The sequence below is a fragment of the Fimicolochytrium jonesii genome (assembly GCF_025526975.1).
Source record: "Fimicolochytrium jonesii strain JEL569 chromosome Unknown EV422scaffold_2, whole genome shotgun sequence".
NCBI lineage: Eukaryota > Fungi > Chytridiomycota > Chytridiomycetes > Spizellomycetales > Powellomycetaceae > Fimicolochytrium > Fimicolochytrium jonesii.
Window position 1 is genome coordinate 191,826 of NW_026515669.1, and position 20,943 is coordinate 212,768.

The window sequence follows — 20,943 nt, forward strand, 5'->3', positions numbered from 1 at the left end:
CGTACCGGAGACCAGGGTCTTGCTACAGAGAGGTCTACTCTCAATCCTGCTGAGGAAGTGGGTTGGGATCGAGGCAACCCGGGGACATCTGCGGAAATTTACTTAGGTTTTGGATGCTGAGGTCAGCCTCTTGGGATCTGTGCCACCACGGAGACAGTTCCCGCCAGAATCTATCCGCGGCACCGAGAAGTCCCAAGACAGCGGAATGCAACTCAATACGCCGGTAGCGCGAGGGTTTTCTCGGTTTGCTTTGTCTCTGCGAAAAAAAAACTCACACTTATTATTCTCAATCTCGATCCCCGTAAATTGTCATCAGTACCCGGGCGCGGCCTATTTTTGGAAGTTATACTTAGCAACTTTGAATTTAGCCATGGCGCCGGTTTAATTTTCCCCTCAAGCTCGAGGTCATGTGACCGGAACATGTCCGAAAGCGCGCGAGAGAGGCGGTTGTCCGAAAAGGTGGCAATTGGAACACCAGGCAACAGAGGCAACTCTCGACGGCCCCCACGACTCGCCAACCACTGAGCTCAACCCGCCAACACAAGCCTCATCAGTCTCACGCTCTCGACGTCCGTAGCTACTATCGACCTTTCCCACAGGGCTCTTCAGCTGCTGCAAAGTCGGAAAGGATACGAACAACGCACAAACGCGACTGGCAATAACGGAAAGCGGAAAGAACCGTTGATTATTCGACAACATGCTGACTGCGGAAGCGAATTCCAGTCGGGAAGACATGCTAGGTGCTTTCGGCCCACAGCTGGCTGCTACGCCAGAAGTCCTAGAGCGACTTCTCTCCTATTCCAAAATGTTCGACATTGCTGCGGAGGATCTCCACGCAAAGTGGGAAGCCTACACCCTAACACCCGCCGCTCTAAAGTCCGAGTCCGACCTGACCCTGCCTACCCTGGAGCATCTCGACGAGCTGCAATCGATCCTTCTCCGGAAGCAGCAAGTGGAGAAACAAGAAGCGGTCTTGGGTGCTGGAAGTGCAAACTTGCCGTTCCAGGTCAAAGACGTAGACCCGACTATGGACGGCAAGATGTATACAAATGATACCCTCCAGAGCCTATTCGCATCCGGGAATGACTCTGCATCCCAGTTTGGGGGAAACTTCAGGACACCTGCGAAAGTAAAACGGAAGGTGATCCCGAAAGATTCAGGGAGCGCTACGCGTTACAATCCGGGAAGAGCACAGCAAGGCTTTGGTGGCCTCACTCCAAAGACACCGGCATCAGCCAGACAGTCTGATCATCTCGGCCATGGGGAAGTCCCTCTCAGCGCCGGTCCGTTGTCATTTGCGACACTTGCGGGATCGCCCATCACGCCAACGGCCGCGCGACCCTCTGGCATCAGTGGGCCATCACCTAGCGCCATCAAATTCGCGGACCGATTGAATAAGGCAAAGATCGAAGAAACACTCAACCCGCATATCCCCATGGAGAGTGCCGGTGAAGACGAAACAGTGCCATGCGAGGTATCCCTCGTACCGGGACAGCAAACCGGCGGGTACAGATATATGTACGAGAAACTGATGGAGAAGGGCGACTATCTGGATGAACGAATCCACAACTTTGCGGAAATCATCGGCGAGGCTGTGCGAGACACGCTTCCCGAAAAGGACCGAGACGACTTCTGCATGCAACACCCAGGCGTGCCCAAGCAAGAGCCCATCTTCACCGTCGGCCGGATCTGCTCGGACACGGTGGCGGAGAACGCCAAGCTAAACGAACAATCTGTGGTACTGGAATCGTCGCGTGGGATCGGGTCAGGCTGTCGCGTCAAGATGAACGTCAGCGATGTGCCCGAATACTCGCTCTTCCCCGGTCAGATCATTGGCGTGCACGGCATGAACCCCAGCGGGCATTGCATCGATGCCTCAAGACTCCTGCTCCCACCGCTCCCTGCCAAACCGGCATCGACTCCGTCGCAGCTTGCCGCGTACTATCCACCCGGCTCCGCAGCCGCTAAACGACCGATCAACATCTTCATCGCCAACGGCCCGTACACCTTGGACGACAGTCTCAATTTTGAGCCCCTGGAAGAGCTCACAGCCCAGATCGAGAAGGAGAAGCCGGAGGTCGTCATCCTCCAAGGACCCTTCGTCGACGCCGAGCACCCGATGATAGCCGCCGGCGACATCGATGAAGAGCTCGACGATCTGTTCAAATCACGCGTCGCTCCCCGCATCGAGCGCATCTCGCAAGCACGCGGTCATCACGGAACCGTTCAAGTCATCCTCATCCCATCCACCCGAGATGCATGCTCGGAATGGGTATCCTTCCCACAACCAGCCCTCGCGGCGGCCCTGGACGAACGAGCGGCTCTGGAACGGAGAGCGGCATTGGGCATCCCGGCCCGGGTCCTCCTGTTCCCCAACCCGGTCCAGTTCACCATCAACGAAGTTGTGTTTGCGTGTTGCTCGACCGACGTGTTGTGGCAGATGGCGTCTGAGGAGGTCGCGCGCGTGTCCCGAACCGCGAAGCAGATGAATCACATCAAACAAGAGCCGAATAGCCGCCACCCACCATCGCAACAACAGCACCAACAGCGATCAGACCAACCCCCCATCGCCCCCCACAAACTCGCCCGCCTGTTCACCCACCTCCTCACCCAACGCACCTTCTACCCCCTCTTCCCCCCACCCCTCAACAACGCCTCGCTCGACCTCTCCCGCCACGCCGCGCTGGACCTGCAAGCCGTCCCCGACGTGCTCATCGTCGCCAGCAGGCTGCAGTACACCGCGCGCGTCGTCGACGGGTGCGTGTGTGTCAACCCGGGGTGGGCGAGCAAAGGCCGCACGGGCGGCACGTTTGCGAGGGTGTGTGTGTGGCCGTTGGATATGCAGCGCGTGGAAGAGGCGATGGAGGACGTGGTGGTGGCCCATGCGGTCGATGAGAGGTGTAGGGTGGAGATAAGGAGGATTTGACACGGCGTCGCTGGAGAGACGCTCCGAGGCCGTTACGTGTTCGAGAAGATAGATGTGCGACGTTCACATGGGGATGGGATGCGTCGATACCTATATCTCCCTTGCTCCTCTGTCTTTGTAAATAGGGTCTTGTGACATGAAATGGGTGACTGAAGCTTTGCTTAAAATACGTTGTGTGAAATAGTAGGACACCGATCGAAAATCTCATTTTCCAACACTCAAAAAAACAAAGAATAAAGTTAAGAAAAGGGGACAAGTCTATATAGGCAACAAAAAAAGGTACGCCATGGCTCCGTTCCCGAAGCGACCCAAAACAATATAATACATATAAAATACAGAGTTAATACGCCATGACCCCTCGTCATTCCGCTCGCCAACTATCGCATCAGACCCAGGTATCCATGACGCCGCCCTCCCTCAAAAAGCCCAGCAGCACCTCGACCCTCGCGCTGCCCAACACGCTCCTGACCAACTGTTGGGCGGTGACGACTTTATCGACGGGCAGCACGGCTTCTTTGAGGACTCTGTGGGCGACGTGGGACGGGAGGGTGTCTGAGTCTGTTAGGCTATATGCGGATGATTTTGCGGTGGTTGTGAGGGTGGTGGAGGTGGATGTGGAGGTGGATGTTGTGGTTGTGGTTGTTGTTGAGGAGGAGTTTGAGGAGGATGAGGTTGAGGAGAGGGTGGTTGCTACTGAGACTGTTTTGGTGGGGTGGTGTTTGCGTTTTGTGGGTGGGGGAGGGGATGTGAGGTGCGGGTGGTGGAGGACGGTGGCGGGGGATGTGGGCGGGGGTTGCGTGGAGAGTGGGTGGGATATGTGGTGGTGCTGGGGTTGGGGGTACTGCGATGACTTGGAGGAGTGGTGGGGAGGTGGTTGGGGGGAGTTGGGCGCGGTCGGGTACGTGTAAGTTGCCGAGTAGGTGGGGTAGTGGGCAGGGTCTCGTTGGGGATTACGTTGAGGTTGTTGCTGCTGCTGGGAAGCCATCGCCCGATGATGATGGCTGTGCGCAGAGAAAGAATGCTGCTGCGGCTGCTGTTGACGATGCAGTTCATGATGAGAACGCACAGACCGATGGTACCCCTCATGCATATTCGCACCCCCCGCCGCATCCCCCACAGTCCCCCTCGCCCGCGCACCCATACTCGGCACCAAGCCCGCAACCGCAAACGCCTCCATCCACGCCGCGCGGGTCTCGAAATCCGACACCGTAAACAAATACTTCTTCTTCGTCGCCGCGTTCGCAGCCGCCGCGTCCCGTGCGGCGACGGGGGACGCCAACATAGGCAGCTCCAACGTCGAGTCCAGTCGGTGCATCATAGGGAGGGTCGTGGAGCTGCCGTTACCGTTATGGCTGCGGGCTTTAAACCCCCCACCGGCTCGACCGCTCCCACTCCGCTCATTGCCACCCACCGCCCCGCTCCAAAACGTCAACTGGAAACTATGTCTCAAAAACGCGGGCTCAATCGTGATCTGCCTCGTCGCAGGTGTCATCCTGTACCGTCTCGCCGTCCCTCCCCTCTTATACATGAACACAATCTTCCGCCCCAGCCCGGTTCCTTTCACCGTGAACGTGGCCGTATTGGAGGTTGCGAATGTAAGTACCGCGGGCGTGAAGAGGAGGTCTTGGCCGTAGAGGTGGATCCGGAGCCGGGGGTCCGGGAAGGGGATGGAGATGGATATGGGCGGGGAGGTATGTTTTAAGGTGAGGCGCGAGGGGAAGGGTGGGATGGTCAGGTCGTCGTCCGGTGTCCCGTTAGTGTCCACTTCGTTCTCATCGGCGCGTTCAGCGGGTTCGTCGGCTGCGTCTTCCTCATTATACGGTTGCGGGTGATGGTGTGGGTCGGTTTCCACATACGCGTCCTCTGCTGCCGCATGATGCGAATGACTGTGGAAAACGGGCCTCCGCTTGCCCCCATACACCACCTCCCCCTTGCTCCCCCCACCCCCGCCAGCAACCTCGACCAAAACGCCCACCTTGCCCCCCGCATCCGCATCCACCTCCGCCATCTCCACCTTCTCCCTCCGCACACTGTCATACACCTCCGCAAGCGTCGTCGTACTGATCCCCGTCGAATACGGCAACGGCACCCCGTTGTACCCGCCCGCGGCGACCGCTTCGGCTCTGATGGTCGTCCGGAACCTGTCGATGAATTCACGAGAGGTGACGCGGGGTGGGGGCGCGGGGTGGGTGTCGTCTTCTACGACTGTGGTGGGGCTCGTTGCGGAGGAGGATGTTGGGTAGGTGTTGTGGAGATCCGCGTTGAGTTCCATGACGGCGAACACGAGGCGGAGGATGATGTTGGGATGCAGATCAGCCGTATGCCCGCGTCCGTCTTTATTGGCGTGGAACCACTGCCGAGCGAACGCGTCGAGCATGCGGTCGATCACCGCCGTATCGCCCGGTAACCTCATGGTCGACAAGAACAGCCGTAGTGACTCGTCTATCCGCTGGTTCTTGAAGGGGAAGGTGGAGAGGAACGCTTGCAGGATGTCCGCGTGTTCCAGGACGCCGAGGAACCGGCCCAGCTGTCGTTTGTTCAACCCGGGGGTGACGTGCAGGAAATGCGCGATGGCGTCCGGTGTGCACGGAAACGCTCGTTTGGCGAGTATATACGCAATAGCTTTGATCGGGTTCGCTCCAAACTTCTTCACAGTGGTTCGGACGGCCGGGGACGGTACACGTGCAGTATAATTCCACCGTTCATCCTTAAGCACCAGCTGCGCGTTATGGTTGGTCGTGTTCAACGGCATGATGTTCTTGATCTGGTATGTGGAGTTGAGCGGGTTGATGGGATCGTCCGAGAGTTGTTTGGCGATGACCAGCATGTCGGTGAAGAGGAATAGGTAGCGGTCTTTGACGGTGCTGGTGGTGATGACCTGCCAGGCGCGGCCTTGGTGGAGGAACTTGCGGGATGGTTCGAGGAGGGGGAGCGGGGGGATGCTTGAGGAGGATGTAGAGCAGGATTCCGATCGGGATATGTAGGTGGATGATTCTAGTAAGCCGTCAATTGGTACCATCATTGCCAGTACCGATCCCGAGGTACTATACGACACGTTGTCGAGTCTAGTCGGTTCTACCGGCCTGTCCCCAGCGACCCGCGGCGTCGGAGGCTCCGAAGCCGTGTCGAGTTGCGCGACAGCCGAGCGCTGGTGCGTATACAGCTGCGGCAACAACCTCTCCTGCCCCGAATCCAACGACGACCCAAACCTCGCAGCCGCTACATCACTACGAGCAACCTTTGTTTTCCGAATAGTCAGTAAATCCGGCGTCTTCGCTCGTGTCCTGCTCTCGTTCAACTCCGGGGTGGATGTTTTCCGCACGCCGACAATATCTGCCGTAACTGATCCTTTGCGCGCACCGACGATCTCTGGGGTCGACCCTTTACGCAGGGCGAGGATCTCCACAGCAGAGCCCTTTCTCGACCCACGCTCTGGTATTGAGCCTTTGCGCACGGGAAAGTCAGGTGCTAACGAACGTTTGCGGGCGTCTGCGCTCAGATTTCTTCCAGGTTCGGTATCCTCACGCGTCCAGTCGAAGGGTCCGGGGTGTGGGTGTGGGGATGCAAGGGGGCTACGGGGACTGCGGGGACTGCGGGGTGGGTACTGGTTGTGGGGTTGTTCGAACGAGGGGGGGCTGATATGTAACCGCGGGCGTGGCCTTGCTGGTCGTTGTCCGCTGTTACTTCTTTCGAGCCTTTCCTCGAACCTTCCTTCGGGGGAATTCCCGACGGACCCTTGCACGTGCGCCTGCTGCTGCCATTGCAGCGTCTGCATGTGATGTTGCTGCTGATGCTGATACTGTTGCTGCTGGTGCGACATGTGCGGATGCCCCATGGGATGAGGTTGTGGCAGAATTGGCATGGGTAAGGCTGGATCAACCGCCATGGGTATCGATGTTCCAAAAAGCGCAGCGGCGCTAAGTGCTTGAGCCCTTCCGTTGATGGCAGCGGGGTAATCCTCATCCCTGTTCCCTCGCCCTGGGACTGGCACTACCATCCCACCGCCTAACGACGAAGATGAGCTGTGAACGCTTAGATTGCCTTTGTGATCTAGCCGCGTGCGGATAGGTGTCCGCGACATCGCATCGTCGCTCCCAGTGGACGGGTCATCCCCAATCATGCGGTTATCCATCGCTTCCCGAAATGCTGTGTTGGCATGCGGTCTCCGCCTCGATTCGAAAGCCGATGCACTTCGTTGGATTGGTTCTGACCGAGTCGGCGCTGAATTTGAGGTCAAATCCTGCTCATCGTCCTCGTTGTCGCTCATAGCCGCGGCGGCCATAGCGAAAGCGGCATGCACAATAGCAGCCTCACCGAATTCGGTAGGCCGTCGCGCCGACCTCCAAACCGTTTTCCGGCGCTCACTTCGCTGGCGAGCCATCGACTCCAGATCGGTGATTCGCCCCGCATCATTTGAAGCCGCCGGCGGTGCACTGCCAATCAATTTTGCGCCCCTCCTATCCTCTTCCACCTTCCTCAGTTTCCGTTCGAAGGTGGTTTCGTTGAGTTCCTCTGCCTCCTTTTGCAGTTGCAGTTCCTCCTCCTTCCGCCGCAGCATAACTGATATCCGCTCCATTTGCGCCAACCCCTGGTAGCCTGCTGGATACAGTAAGGGCGCCGGTGGACTAAAGCTCGGCGTAAAGTCAGCAGCTGGTTGCGTGTGGATGTTGAAGTGTAAGGACGTCGTTGGCGGTGGATAGGAGAGGGCGAATTCGTGCGGCTGGGTGTGGTGGTAGCTTGAAGGTTGAGCAGGCAGCGGAATAGACGACGTAGGGCTCCACGGACCAGGAGAGACTAGTTCGTCCAGTGTGAGCTTCCCCTGGCTGCTGGGTATGGACAAGGAGGAAGGTACAGCGGCGGTTGCTGCCGCTGCGACTGCTGGAGCTCCTGCCTCTTTTCGTTCTGTGCCTCGTTTTCTGAGAAACCCTACAGCCGCCGCCCTGTTGTTCTGCGGCTGCGGCTGCGGCTGCGGCTGCGAGGCACCTGTTGCTGGGTTCGTTTGTTGGCTCATGCTGTGCCGAGGAACGTATGTATATGTGAGTGGGGAATGAGGCTTGCACGGCTGGGAGCGAGCGCAGTCAGCGGGAATGCCGAGGGAATGAATTGTCTTTTGCCCGCGTTGAGGTCTGGCGGGGAGTCTCAGTTCTGTGGGAGTGGTTTTGTCCAGGTTTGTATCATACAGTGCAGCGAGCGGGCGTCTATATATGTCTATAGTGCATGCAGCCACGCAGCTAGCCGGTAATGCCCGAGGTCAATGGGGGTTGGTTGTGTGTTTGGGAGAGGTGTTGTGGGGTTCAGCCGCCAGCCAGCCTGCCTCCTCCATCGTCCAGTTGCTTGCTGATGTTCGTTGTCCGTTGGAAGCGCATCCCTTTGCGCAGGGCAGAAGTCATTGGCAGAATAGGGCGATTGTGAATGACTCGTGCGGTGAGACACGCTGACACGCATCCCTCCCTCCCTGCTCGCTCCTCCCACCGGGCGTGCTTTCGCTCCCGAGTTCCTGGGCGCGCATTGGGACCCGCAACTTCAAAAGAACTACCTTGGGCCTCGGTTGCGGAGACGCCGCTGCCCAGACTCACGGGACAATGACACAATCCTCGTTGGGGGCTTTTCTGGGTTGTTGCTTTTCGTGAGGTTGCCTTCCTTGCTGCATCCCCGTCGGTTGATCCGAGTGACCGCTTTTGCCGACTCATCACAACTTCACTCGTCGCGCTGAGGCCGCTCTGGCTGCACATGCATCTCTGCGGTATATATGCATACGAGAAGGACGTAAGTATAGTATCTTCCCCGTCCCTTGTGTGCATATACTGTGCATCTCGACGCCCTGTGTGAACAATTGAACGATATCCTGAATCGTGAGCGATCATAAAATGCTTCCTTTTGCATATATGGATGTAATGCACATGCAGCCTGTGCCGACGACGGTGAGAGTAATGAATTTGAATGTATGAGAGTATCCGAAGGCATGTCCATCACAGCTGTCGATATCATGTATCCGGCGAAAGGATGGGTGGATGCCACTGGATGGGGAGCTCATCTTGAAAAACGCGTAAAAGATCTCAATAGATCTTTGCAGATGGCGCAGTCACCAACCATTTCCGCTGACATAAGCGTGACTCATACCCCTCGCATCGCCCGGGCTCGCTCCCCCTTTTCTTCAGGCCTTTTTTTCGCCTCAACTTTCCCCAATTCCGACAATCCAGTCGGCCGAAGGCACAGCGTAGTAGTAGAAAGTAGAAGGTCGTCTCACGTCTCTCTTCCGAAAACCACGTCGCTAGCCTGGAAAACCTCTCTCAAAGAAGTGTGAAGAGTCAGACCTGCGTCTCATCCTTTGCGAAAACTCCCCCACTGGGATAAAGAGGTGAAAATGACCCAGATTGAGCTCGCCCCCCCAACCCCGGCGGTTGCTGCTGATGATGTGACAACGACAACGACGGCGACTGTCACCGCAACAGCACAGCAGACCTTGGTTCCGCCGACCGCAGCTCCCCCACCCAACGCAAAAGAGCCTGTTACCGCCACTCTGCTGCTCAACGATGGCACCGCGTTTCAAGGATACTCTTTCGGAGCTGAGAAGCAGTCGGTCGCAGGAGAGTGTGTCTTCCAAACAGGTATGCTTTCCCTCCAGAAGGCAATGCTTGCTGCGACAAAAATGATGGGCTTTTGCGAGCTGCAGGAACGGTGTTCTCAACTCTGTATTCCTAGGGATGGTCGGTTATCCGGAATCCGTGACGGACCCTTCCTACCGAGGACAGATTCTTGTGTTGACCTTCCCACTCGTCGGAAACTACGGAGTCCCCTCGCGCACCGTTGTTGATGCTCATTTGAACAATTTGCAAAAGTACTTTGAATCCACCGAGATTCACGTCGCGGCGTTGATTGTCGCCCACTATTCATACGACTACTCTCACTACTTGGCACAATCCTCCCTTTCCGAATGGTTGAAGGAAAACAACGTGCCCGCTCTTTACGCCATCGACACTCGCGCGTTGACAAAGAAGATCCGCACAAAGGGTGCCCTGCTCGGCAAAGTCCTCTTCCCTAAAAGTCTCGTCGGCGAAGGCGAAAAGCCTGACGCCGAAGAAGCCGCGCGTTTTCCTTGGATCAAAGATTTCTCCGATCTTGCGTGGCACGACCCCAACACCCGTAACCTCGTCGCTGAGGTCTCGCGCAAGCAGCCTGTCGTTTACACTCCTCCTTCGGACCAAGCCAACATCGTCAGAAAGAAGAACGGAAAGATTCTCCGCGTGCTTGCCGTTGACGTCGGGCTGAAAAACAACCAGATCCGATGCTTTATCAAGCGAGGTGTGGAAGTCAAAGTCGTTCCCTGGGACTACGACTTTATCTCTGGCGACCGTGACTTTGACGGTATCTTCATCAGCAACGGGCCTGGTGATCCGGTCACGCTGAAGCCAACCATTGAGCGCCTGGCTCAGCAAATGAAGTTGGCCGATAAGCCCATGTTTGGTATCTGTCTCGGACACCAGTTGATCGCCCTGGCCAGCGGCGCGACCACCAAGAAAATGAAGTACGGAAACCGTGGACACAACATCCCTTGCACAAACAAGCAGACCGGTCGCTGCTACATCACATCTCAGAACCACGGTTACTGTGTCGATGTCGCGACACTAACCCCCGGATGGGTCGAATACTTTGTAAACGCCAACGACGGCTCGAACGAAGGAATCACCCACGAGACTCTACCCTACTTCAGCGTACAGTTCCACCCCGAATCCACTCCTGGTCCCTGGGACACGGAATACCTGTTCGACAGATTCATCAAGTCTGCCGAGGACTGCGCAAACGCCGGAAAGCTCCTCCCCTTGCCTGCCGAACCCAAGCCCCCGGCAGCTATCAGACAACGACCGCGAAAGGTCCTGATTCTCGGCTCAGGCGGTTTGTCGATCGGACAAGCCGGTGAATTCGACTACTCCGGTTCCCAGGCCATCAAGGCGCTGAAGGAAGAGGGCATCTACACGATTTTGATCAACCCCAACATCGCCACCATTCAGACCTCGCAAGGTCTTGCGGATAAGGTTTATTTCTTGCCTGTGACCCCAGACTTTGTCCGCAAGGTCATCAAGCACGAGAAGCCTGACGGTATATACTGCACGTTCGGTGGACAGACAGCGCTGAACGTTGGTGTGAAGCTGAAGGATGAGTTTGAGGAGCTTGGAGTTACTGTTCTTGGTACGCCTATCAGCACCATTGAGGTTACTGAAGACCGTGACCTGTTCGCCCAAACTATGGCGGAGATTGGGGAGAAGTGCGCCAAGAGTGAAAGTGCCAATACCATCGAGGAAGCCATGGCTGCCGGAACGCGCATCGGGTTCCCTCTGATCATCCGTGCAGCGTACGCACTCGGCGGTCTAGGCTCCGGCTTCGCAGACAACGAGCAAGAACTGCTCGCCCTCTGCACAAAAGCCTTCGCCACCTCCCCCCAAGTGCTCGTAGAGCGCTCCATGAAAGGATGGAAGGAGATCGAGTACGAGGTTGTCCGTGACGCGAGCGACAACTGCATCACGGTCTGCAACATGGAGAACTTTGATCCGCTCGGAATCCACACCGGAGACTCCATCGTCGTTGCGCCCTCCCAGACGCTGTCCGACGAGGATTACATGATGCTCAGGCGGACGGCCGTCAATGTCATTCGTCATTTGGGTGTCATTGGGGAATGTAACATCCAGTACGCGCTCAACCCGGTGTCGAAGGAGTACTGCATCATCGAGGTGAACGCGCGTTTGTCGAGGAGTTCCGCGCTCGCTAGTAAGGCTACGGGTTACCCACTGGCGTTCGTCGCTGCTAAACTTGGGCTCGGGATCCCGCTTACGGAAGTCAAGAACAGCGTCACGAAGAAGACCATTGCGTGCTTTGAGCCGTCATTGGACTATGTTGTGGTCAAGATCCCGCGATGGGATTTGAAGAAGTTCAACCGTGTCAGCACGAAAGTCGGAAGCGCCATGAAGAGTGTGGGCGAGGTCATGGCCATCGGCCGGAACTTTGAAGAGACGATCCAGAAAGCTATCCGGTCCGTTGACTATGCACTGGCCGGTTTCGCCGAGAACGATATTGTGCACGCCGATCTGGACGAGGAATTGCGGCACCCGTCTGACCAGCGCTTGTTTGCCGTCGCGAAGGCTCTGCACAGTGGGTATAGCGTTGACCAGATCTGGAAGCTTACCAACATCGACAAGTGGTTCTTGAACAAGCTGAAGGGGATTGTCGACCTCGACAAGCATATGGCCACTTTGACACCCAGCACCGTGACGCCGTCCCTGATCAAGTTCGCCAAGCAGACGGGGTTCTCTGACCGTCAGATCGCCGATGCGATCGGCACCACAGAGTTGGGGGTGCGAAAGATCAGGACGGACTGGGGCATCACCCCGTTCGTCAAGCAGATCGACACGGTCGCCGCCGAGTTCCCTTGCTACACGAACTACCTGTACATGACGTACAACGCCGCCGAGCACGATGTGAGTTTCGAAGACAAGGGCGTCATGGTCCTCGGATCCGGAGTCTACCGCATCGGGAGCAGTGTCGAATTTGACTGGTGCGCCGTGCGTTGTATCCGCACCCTCCGCGAGTACGGGATCAAGACCATCATGGTCAACTACAACCCCGAGACGGTGTCCACGGACTACGACGAGGCCGACAGGCTCTACTTTGAGACCCTGACCCTCGAGCGTGTGCTGGATATCTACCAGATCGAGACCGCCAACGGAGTCGTCGTCTCCATGGGCGGGCAGTCTCCCAACAACATCGCCTTACCTTTACACCGCATGAACGTCAACATCCTCGGAACCAGCCCGGAGATGATCGACAGCGCAGAGAACCGGTACAAGTTCTCTCGGCTCTTGGACAAGATCGGCGTCGACCAGCCGCTGTGGAAGGAACTGACTTCCATCGACGAAGCGACGCAGTTCTGTGAGAAGGTCGGATTCCCTGTGCTTGTCAGGCCGTCGTACGTCCTCTCGGGGGCGGCGATGAACGTCGTGTACTCCCTGAACGATCTGAGGAGCTACCTCGACCTCGCCGTGCAAGTCTCGCGCGACTACCCCGTCGTCATCTCCAAGTTCATTGAAGAGGCCAAGGAGATCGAGATGGACGCTGTTGCGCATAACGGGAAGCTTATCATGCACGTCATATCCGAGCACGTTGAGAACGCCGGTGTGCACTCTGGTGATGCCACACTGGTCTTGCCGCCCCAGGATCTGGACCCGGAAACGGTCCGCAAGATTGTGGACGCAACGCGCAAGATCGGACAAGCTTTGAACGTCACGGGACCGTACAACATCCAGTTCATTGCAAAGAACAACGAGATCAAGGTTATTGAGTGTAATGTCCGTGCGTCGCGGTCGTTCCCGTTCTGCTCAAAAGTGCTCGGCGTCGACTTGATTGAGCTCGCTACCAAGGCGATGACGGGACAGACTTATGAAGCGTACCCACCCGTCGAGACCCGCAGCGATTATGTGGCTATCAAGGTGCCCCAGTTCAGTTTCTCGCGGTTGGCGGGCGCTGACCCCATCTTGGGTGTCGAGATGGCGTCTACTGGCGAAGTCGCTTGTTTCGGACGTGACAAGTACGAGGCGTACATGAAGGCTCTGCTGGCCACCGGGTTCACCGTCCCCAAGAAGAACGTCCTGATCTCTATTGGGAGTTTCAAGGAGAAGTTGGAGTTCTTGCCGTCAGTGCAGAAACTGCATCAGTTGGGATACAACCTCTTTGCGACCACCGGTACCGCCGATTTCATCCAGGAGCACGGGATTCCCGTGCAGTACCTCGAAGCGCTGGACGACTCCACCGCACACCTCCCGCAACAGAAGCTGGAATACAGTTTAACCCAGCACCTGGCCAACAACCTCATCGACCTGTACATCAACCTCCCGTCCAAGAACCGCTTCCGTCGTCCCGCCAGCTACATGAGTCGCGGGTACCGGTCCCGCCGTATGGCCGTCGACTTTGCGGTGCCGCTCATCACGAACGTTAAATGCGCAAAACTCTTCATCGAAGCCCTTGGCAGGTGGAGCGGGATCGACGAGTTCCAGGTCAGCGAGATCGACTACCAGACCAGTTTCCGCACCGTTCGTCTCCCCGGTTTGATCAACGTCAGGAGCCTGCTGGATGTCGAAGGGGCGGGCGACCTGAGCTCCATCACCAAGGACGCCGTCAGCGGCGGGTTCACCATGGTCTGCGGTGTCGGCGAGCAGAGCAGCGTGAAGAAGGGTACACGCGCGCACTGCGATTACGCCGTCTCCACCATCGCCACCTCCGCCAACGTCAACAAGATCCAGCTGGGGACCAACACCTCCATGAGTCTGTACATTGGGCTCGGGAAAGGCCGGTTGGAGAAACTGACCGATTTGGCGGCCCATCTGCATAACTGGCCCCGTGATAGCCCGATTGTTGCGTGTGCTAAGGAAACGGATCTTGCGTCTGTGCTCTTCCTTGCTAACTTGCACAGCCGGCCTATCCATATCACCAACCTCCGCACTGCCGCCGATATCGCGCTGATCGTCCTCTCGAAGGAGAAGGGGGTGGAGGTCACCTGCGATGTTTGTGTTGAGACTTTGTTCTTGGACCCGAAGGAGACAGGCGTTGAGCAGGCGGATGTGAATGCGTTGTGGGAGAATCTGGAGCATGTGGATGTGTTCTCTGTTCTTGGCAGGGAGACGACCAATGCGCTGCCGCGGTTGCTTTCGGCGGTTGCGGATGGACGGCTCACCGTGGATGATATCACGGCGAAGTTGTATGAGAATCCGAGCAGAATCTTTGGTGTGCCGTCGCAGAAGGATACTTACGTCGAGGTGAGTTTGTCTGATGCATTCTTCCTAGGGTGAGGGTAGGATACTAATAGTAGAATGCAGGTTGAGATCCAAAGGAAGTTAGAGGTCGGCACCGGCGGTTTCGTCAGCCGCGTCGTGCTGCGCGGCGAGACCGTCTACCTCGATGGGACAACGATCGAGGGACCCGCCGGAAAGGATATCACCGGATCCGTTCGCATTGCTGCTGCTCCCATTGTGCAGCGTGACAGCCGGAAGATGTCGGTCATGATGGACCTGTTGCCCCGCAAGGAGACGGCGGCACTCCCTGTCCCCAAGAGCCCCAGCCGCGTGCGGTCGTCGGACGGGGAGAGCAAGAGGTCGTCGACTGAAGGATTGGATTCGGACGCTGCATTGGACAAAACACCCAACAGGGATTTGTTTGATGCAGGAAAGGGAAAGAAGAGTGTTGGCGCAGACCTCAACCCAAGCAGCCAATACATCTCGGACTACCTGTCGAGCTCCGCCTCCGCAGCCGTCGCCAAGTCGCCTTTCTTCCGCAAACACATCCTGTCCGTCAAGCAGTTCACCCGCCACGATCTCCACATGCTCTTTGGAGTCGCGCAGGAGATGCGCACCCTCGTGGAGCGATTCGGAACCGTCAATTTGCTCGCCGGCAAGGTGATGTGTTCGGCGTTCTGGGAGCCCAGCACGCGCACCAGCTGCTCCTTCACGGCTGCGTTCCAGAGGCTCGGCGGATCCGTCGTCAGCATGAACGAGGAAAACAGCTCGGTCAAGAAGGGAGAGTCGTTGGGTGACACTGTGCGGACGCTCAGCTGCTACGGAGACGTTATTGTCATGCGCCACCCTGCCCCCGGAAGTGCGCAATTGGCGTCCACGTACGCGACCGTGCCCATCCTCAATGCGGGAGATGGCGTCGGCGAGCACCCCACCCAGGCCTTCTTGGACACGTTCACGATCCGTGAAGAGCTGGGAACCGTCAACGGCCTGACGGTGACGATGGTGGGAGACTTGAAGAACGGCCGCACGGTGCACAGTCTGGTCCGTCTGCTCGCTCTCTACGACGTCAAGCTCAACTTTGTCTCCCCACCCACCCTCCGCATGCCCGAGGAGATCAAGGCGGAGGCCTCGAAAGCCAACCTCGTGTACAACGAGTACAACTCGATCGAGGAAGTCATCGCCACCACCGACGTCCTGTACGTGACGCGCATCCAAAAGGAGCGATTCGACTCGGTCGCCGAATACGACGCCGTCGCGAACGCATACGTGATCACCAACAAGACTCTGCAGAGCGCGAAACGCAACATGATTGTCATGCACCCGCTCCCACGCGTCGCTGAGATCCACCCCGAGGTCGATTTCGACCAAAGGGCTGCGTACTTTAGGCAGATGCGGTATGGCCTGTTTGTGAGGATGGCGCTGTTGGCGCTGGTCTGTGGGAGGAGCAACAACTAGAGAGATGGGGGCGCGGGGGAGGGAACGTTGGGACGGTATACACAACACAGAGAGAGACGCAGGTCGGCGTTTTTTTTTTAGGTTCCCCAAGCTAGAATTTTGTAGGAAAGGACTGATATTCTGACGACTTGTGAGGCTACACTGCTGCCGCCTATGTATTATTTTTTTATTCATCTCACTGCATCGGGTTCAATACATTTCTTTTTTGCACTGAGCTCTTTCTTTCTGCGTGGGGGTTCTTTCGTTGCCACTGTGTGGAGTGTTGGGTGTTGAGATGGCATGTGCGAAGAGAAGACGCGGCGCGCGGAACAACCCTCTGCGCTCTCACCCAACCCACCCACATTCCACTCCATTCCGCTATAAGCAACACAACAATGGCCGCCCCAACGTCCGTCACCGCTCCAGCAACGGCCCTCGAGCCATACAAGCTCCACACGGACGCCGACTTCCCACCGCTGAAGAATGATCTTATCTTGCGGGTTATCCGTGGCGAGGACGTCGAGCGGGTGCCGGTGTGGATCATGCGGCAAGCTGGCCGCTACCTGCCAGGTGGGTTTGCCAAAACAAGGGGTGCCCGGGAACGAGAGCGCATCTGTTCGGGGGTCACCTAAGCAACTGGGCGGCATATTGTTAACCGCCTCTCACTCGCCAGAGTTCCGCGAAGAGCGAGCGAAACATGATTTCTTCACCGTCTGCCGCACGCCCGCCCTCGCGTGCCTCGTCACCCTGCAGCCCATCGACCGGTACGCCGGGCTGCTGGACGCCAGCATCATCTTCAGCGACATCCTCGTCATCCCGCAGGCGCTCGGGCTCGAGGTCCAGATGCTCCCCGGCAAAGGGCCGCATTTCCCCGAGCCGCTGGTCGACCCGTCCCATCTCGGCCGATTGAAGACGGATGTGGATGTCGAGCGGGAGCTGCGATATGTTATGGAGGCGATCACGTTGACGAGGAAGGGGTTGGAGGGGCGGTGTCCGTTGTTTGGGTTCGTGGGCGCGCCGTGGACGTTGATGGCGTATATGATTGAGGGTGGGGGGAGTAAGAACTTGAGTAAGGCGAAGACGTGGTTGGGACGGTGGCCGGAGGAGAGTAAGGAGCTGCTGCAGAGGGTGACGGATGTGGTTGTGGATCATCTGGTTGCGCAGGCTAAGGCGGGTGCTCAGGTGAGTTGCCGTCTGACTGAACGATTTGGGAAGGCTGCGGACGGCCTCTCTCTCTCTCTCCCTAGGCATCCCCGTTCACTCCATCGTTTCCCCTTCCCCCCTTTGTGATGTCCAGCTCCTCCAAGTCTTCGAATCCTGGGCCGGCGAACTCTCCCCGGACTATTTCGCAACCTTCGCGCTCCCCTACCTCCGCCAAATCCCCACCCGCGTCCGCGCCGCCCTGCACACCCTCTCCCCGACCCTCTCCCAAATCCCCATCGTGGTCTTCGCCCGCGGCGCCCACTATGCCCTCGAATCCCTCTCCGCCCCGGGGATCCACTACGACGTCATCTCGCTGGACTGGACCATGGACCCCGTCGCTGCACGGAACCGGGTCGGGGAGACCATCACGCTGCAGGGGAACGCGGACCCGTGTCTGCTGTACGCGCCCAAGGAGACGATCAAGAAGGAGACGAGGCTGATGCTGGAGAAGTTTGGGACGAGGAGGCGGTATATTGCGAATCTGGGACACGGGATGTTGCCGGATCATGACCCCGAGCATTTGAGGGCTTATTTGGAGGCTATCGTACGTTGGGACTACCACCCCTCTCTCTGTCTTGTTCATTTTTTCTGTTATATCCGCCCGTGAAACTCATCACTATTGTCGTTCCTTTCCAACAGCGCGACGTGTCTTCCGAACTCAATGCGTGAGGCCCCCATGCCTCGCTTCCCAACACGTAGGATTCTAAATAGTCTCCCCATGTACAAGAGTATTCGAAAAACCCAACGTGGATAGATCGTAGTTAGTGCCCCCTCTATCTTATGCATGGTCCACAATCCCCTCGCTCTGCCCAGTCATATCATCCATAATCCTGTCCGCAAGATCCCTTACCTAGAAATAGAAGAAGAAAAAAAAACAATCATCGCATCAAGCCCTTTGCCCCATGATCCCTAGTCCCTCAACCCATCACGAATGTAAAAAAAAAAAAACGAATGCAGTGGTGCCCTGATACATACATGCTCCGGCCTAGCCAAAATCCCTCGAATCCTCCTCCTCTCCCTAGCCAACTGCTCATTCAACCCCTGCACCAACCTCATCCGTTCCCTCGCGGCCTCCTCCATGCTCGCCCTCCACCCCCTCTGCAGCATCCTGCTGCGCCTCACCGAGTCGGCGATGAGGGAGCGGTACGTCGGGGAGTCGGGCGGCGGCGGGGGGGAGCGCAGGACCTCGGTGCGGTGGATGGGGAGGGTGCGGCGTTCGGATTTGCCGACGTAGCGGGAGATGATCGAGGTCGTCGCGTTGGCGTCGAAGAGGACCCGGCGGGTGACGGGCAGGGTGTTGGGGTGGGCTGAGGGCTTAACGAGGGGGTGAGAAAACGGGTTGTCTGCATAGGATAGGTTATGAAGGTTACCAGTGATGTGAGAGCGCCTTTGGGGTTGTCTTGCGCGGTGTCGGCGCCGCTCATCAGATCCAGGAAGTTTTGCTCTACACGACCCAACACGGGGTTCAGTTGCCTCACATCCCCTCGAACCCCCTTTCCGTCCCCCTCCATTTTGCCTCGAGGCATACCACCCACCCTGATCCTTCCGGCCCTCCTTGTTCACGGTCGACTTGTTCAACCGGGCCGACCGCACCCCTTGCGTCCACCCGCTCGCAAACGTCGGCCGCATGCCCACGATCCATTCCGACAGTACGTCGGCGATGGAGACGGCGAAGGCGGGGTCGAAGTTGGGGAGGGAGTCCGGGAAGCAGTCGGTGAAGGCGAGGGTGGTGGATTGGCTTATTAGATTTGTGTAGAGCTATGCCAAGAAATGGATGATAAGGGGGTTTTTTCGACATTCAGCGCGGGGGAGAGGTGGGAAGGAGGGAGGTAGGGAACTTACGAAGCTGAGCTCGTCACGGTCTCTAGAGGCGGTTTGCAAGAGGATCTGGACATAGTTCTGCGCGATCCGGCCGAACAGCTGGTCTTTCAGACTCTCCGTCTCCTTCTCCCAGATCTGTGTCTCCTTCAGCTTGGCTTCCTTCGCCTCAGCATCATCATCACCCGCAGGAGAAAGCTCGCTGCACCTCATCGACGACGCATCCCTCTCCAACCCATTCGGCTTCGCCGTTTCCGGCGCGCCACCACCCCGAAACCGGTCCAACCAAATCCACCAGAAGTAATCACACAGAATATGTTCCGTCTGCTCCAACGCGATTTTGGCCCGGAAGCGCGGGCGGTTGACTGTTGGCGCGAGGTTGTGGCCTTGGGAGATGGCGCGGGTGAGGGTTTTGCGGGGGGAGATGCCGTGGGGTAGGAGGTGGGAGGCGTTGGGGAGGCCGGGGAAGGATGCTTGCTGTTTTGTGGGGTGTGAAGACGTTTTTTTAGACTTTTGGGAAGGGGTGGTTTTATGTGTGAGCGATCTTTTGGGGGGTTTACCTCGACGGTTCGGACGAGCCGAGCTGGGGGGTGCACGTATTCTTTGACGTTCTTGTTTTCTGTGGGCTGGTCTGGTACCTCAGTCAAGAACACTTTTGCGGAAATCAAGTATCAGCTAATACTCCAACATCCAAGCCCATTTGGGTCGCTATCGGTGCCGAAAGGGCATACCTGAATCGAATATGCGATTGCCTGCAGCTATGCTCATCGGGCCTCGTTCTTCTTCATGCAACTGCAGCTTGACGTCGATCGCAAAGTCCGACAGGCGGAGATCGGTCGCGATCTTTTGGATGCGGGTGTTCAACTCGTCCAATTGCCATCTGCTTACGCCTACGAACGATATGTGGGAAGTCACTTTCCAACGCTCGCCGCTCGGCCACTTTGTTCCCTCACACCCGTACATAAAAGATGCGAGTTCTTACGTTTTATGCCAGTGACTCGCGCACATGTCCCCTCCGCCCCATCACCATCTACAGATTGAACACTGCCCATTTCAGCGTCAGAAAACAGACGAGGATAAAAAACGTGGCAAGCGCGCAATCTAACCTTGATCAAAGATAGGAACATCGACCCTCGGCCACACATCCTTGGGAAGCATTGCGCCCGTGTCGCCGTGGTGGGCGGTGATGAGTGCCGCTGTATCGCTTGGTGGGCGATGTATGGCCGCAGTGCTTTCGTCTTTCCACTCTAGGGTGTGGTTGTCGCGGACTTCGTAGAAGCCCACGTCTGGGGACGAACCCCCCAAACGGAAATCCTCAGCTTGGGGTTCATTTTCGGCCCTGTCCAGTTCTGGCGCTTCCATGATATTTCTCTCCATCTACTACAGCGTCCCTTCGGAATAATATGTTCTAGCTATTAGTGGTCCGAATTGGAGGTCAGAGGCAGGCGGGAAGCCCTCCTCCGCCTATGGAAGGTGGAAGACCTTAAGCTCCGGGTGAGGAAGCAACTCTAAGGGATACATGCTTTCTCTCCTCCTCAGGGCCTTTTTCGAGTTTGGGAAGAAAACAAGGTTTTACGCCTAACGTTGTGTCGTAGTGTCTCGTGGAAGGAAGCGGGGCGGGCAACGAGTGGGAATGTTCTGCGTGGTGACCTCACGCGCCCCTCGACTAACTAGTACTAAGTAGTAACTAGTCCTCCCTTTTCGCCCCGTCACCCCCTCGTCATACACTAGCCCTTCGCTGAACTTACTCGGCGTCGCTGCATTATCGTGGCCTAGACGGATAAA

At 57.3% G+C, this 20,943-nt stretch overlaps 5 protein-coding genes across 5 annotated transcripts; 3 read left to right on the top strand and 2 right to left on the bottom strand.

Moving 5' to 3' along the window:
• Positions 1–1,039: 1,039 nt before the first annotated feature.
• On the top strand, positions 1,040–2,926 carry EV422DRAFT_491525 (DNA polymerase alpha/epsilon subunit B-domain-containing protein; the record flags this gene model as incomplete). The annotated part of the gene is made up of 2 exons (XM_053067541.1): positions 1,040–2,455; positions 2,507–2,926. The coding sequence occupies 2 exons, from the start codon at positions 1,040–1,042 to the stop codon at positions 2,924–2,926; spliced, it is 1,836 nt and encodes a 611-aa protein (XP_052929091.1).
• A 187-nt stretch (positions 2,927–3,113) lies between these two features.
• EV422DRAFT_599848 (uncharacterized protein) lies at positions 3,114–8,219 on the bottom strand. Its single transcript, XM_053073672.1, has one exon. The coding sequence runs from the start codon at positions 7,935–7,937 to the stop codon at positions 3,312–3,314; it is 4,626 nt and encodes a 1,541-aa protein (XP_052929092.1). The 5' UTR covers positions 7,938–8,219; the 3' UTR covers positions 3,114–3,311.
• An 878-nt stretch (positions 8,220–9,097) lies between these two features.
• Positions 9,098–16,447, top strand: EV422DRAFT_616705 (uncharacterized protein). The gene is made up of 3 exons (XM_053073975.1): positions 9,098–9,534; positions 9,629–14,727; positions 14,788–16,447. The coding sequence occupies exons 1-3, from the start codon at positions 9,291–9,293 to the stop codon at positions 16,156–16,158; spliced, it is 6,714 nt and encodes a 2,237-aa protein (XP_052929093.1). The 5' UTR covers positions 9,098–9,290; the 3' UTR covers positions 16,159–16,447.
• EV422DRAFT_133674 (Uroporphyrinogen decarboxylase) lies at positions 16,433–18,129 on the top strand. Its single transcript, XM_053064763.1, has 4 exons — positions 16,433–16,707; positions 16,811–17,319; positions 17,435–17,884; positions 17,980–18,129. Exons 1-4 carry the CDS (start codon positions 16,533–16,535, stop codon positions 18,007–18,009), a joined length of 1,164 nt encoding a protein of 387 aa, XP_052929094.1. The 5' UTR covers positions 16,433–16,532; the 3' UTR covers positions 18,010–18,129.
• EV422DRAFT_563455 (uncharacterized protein) lies at positions 18,119–20,520 on the bottom strand (the record flags this gene model as incomplete). Its single annotated transcript, XM_053072069.1, has 9 exons — positions 18,119–18,190; positions 18,316–18,654; positions 18,711–18,784; positions 18,876–19,098; positions 19,183–19,635; positions 19,719–19,810; positions 19,890–20,048; positions 20,141–20,188; positions 20,265–20,520. 9 exons carry the CDS (start codon positions 20,518–20,520, stop codon positions 18,119–18,121), a joined length of 1,716 nt encoding a protein of 571 aa, XP_052929095.1.
• Between the last annotated feature and the right edge of the window lie 423 nt (positions 20,521–20,943).

Bases quoted from the DNA above. Each gene is read 5' to 3' on its own strand.
- EV422DRAFT_599848 (XM_053073672.1), bottom strand. From the start codon at position 7,937: ATGAGCCAACAAACGAACCCAGCAACAGGTGCCTCGCAGCCGCAGCCG.
- EV422DRAFT_616705 (XM_053073975.1), top strand. From the start codon at position 9,291: ATGACCCAGATTGAGCTCGCCCCCCCAACCCCGGCGGTTGCTGCTGAT. The intron at 9,535-9,628 runs GTATGCTTTCCC...CTGTATTCCTAG, and splicing joins AGAGTGTGTCTTCCAAACAG to GGATGGTCGGTTATCCGGAA. The intron at 14,728-14,787 runs GTGAGTTTGTCT...AGTAGAATGCAG, and splicing joins AGAAGGATACTTACGTCGAG to GTTGAGATCCAAAGGAAGTT.
- EV422DRAFT_133674 (XM_053064763.1), top strand. From the start codon at position 16,533: ATGGCCGCCCCAACGTCCGTCACCGCTCCAGCAACGGCCCTCGAGCCA. The intron at 16,708-16,810 runs GTGGGTTTGCCA...CTCACTCGCCAG, and splicing joins AGCTGGCCGCTACCTGCCAG to AGTTCCGCGAAGAGCGAGCG. The intron at 17,320-17,434 runs GTGAGTTGCCGT...TGTGATGTCCAG, and splicing joins AGGCTAAGGCGGGTGCTCAG to CTCCTCCAAGTCTTCGAATC.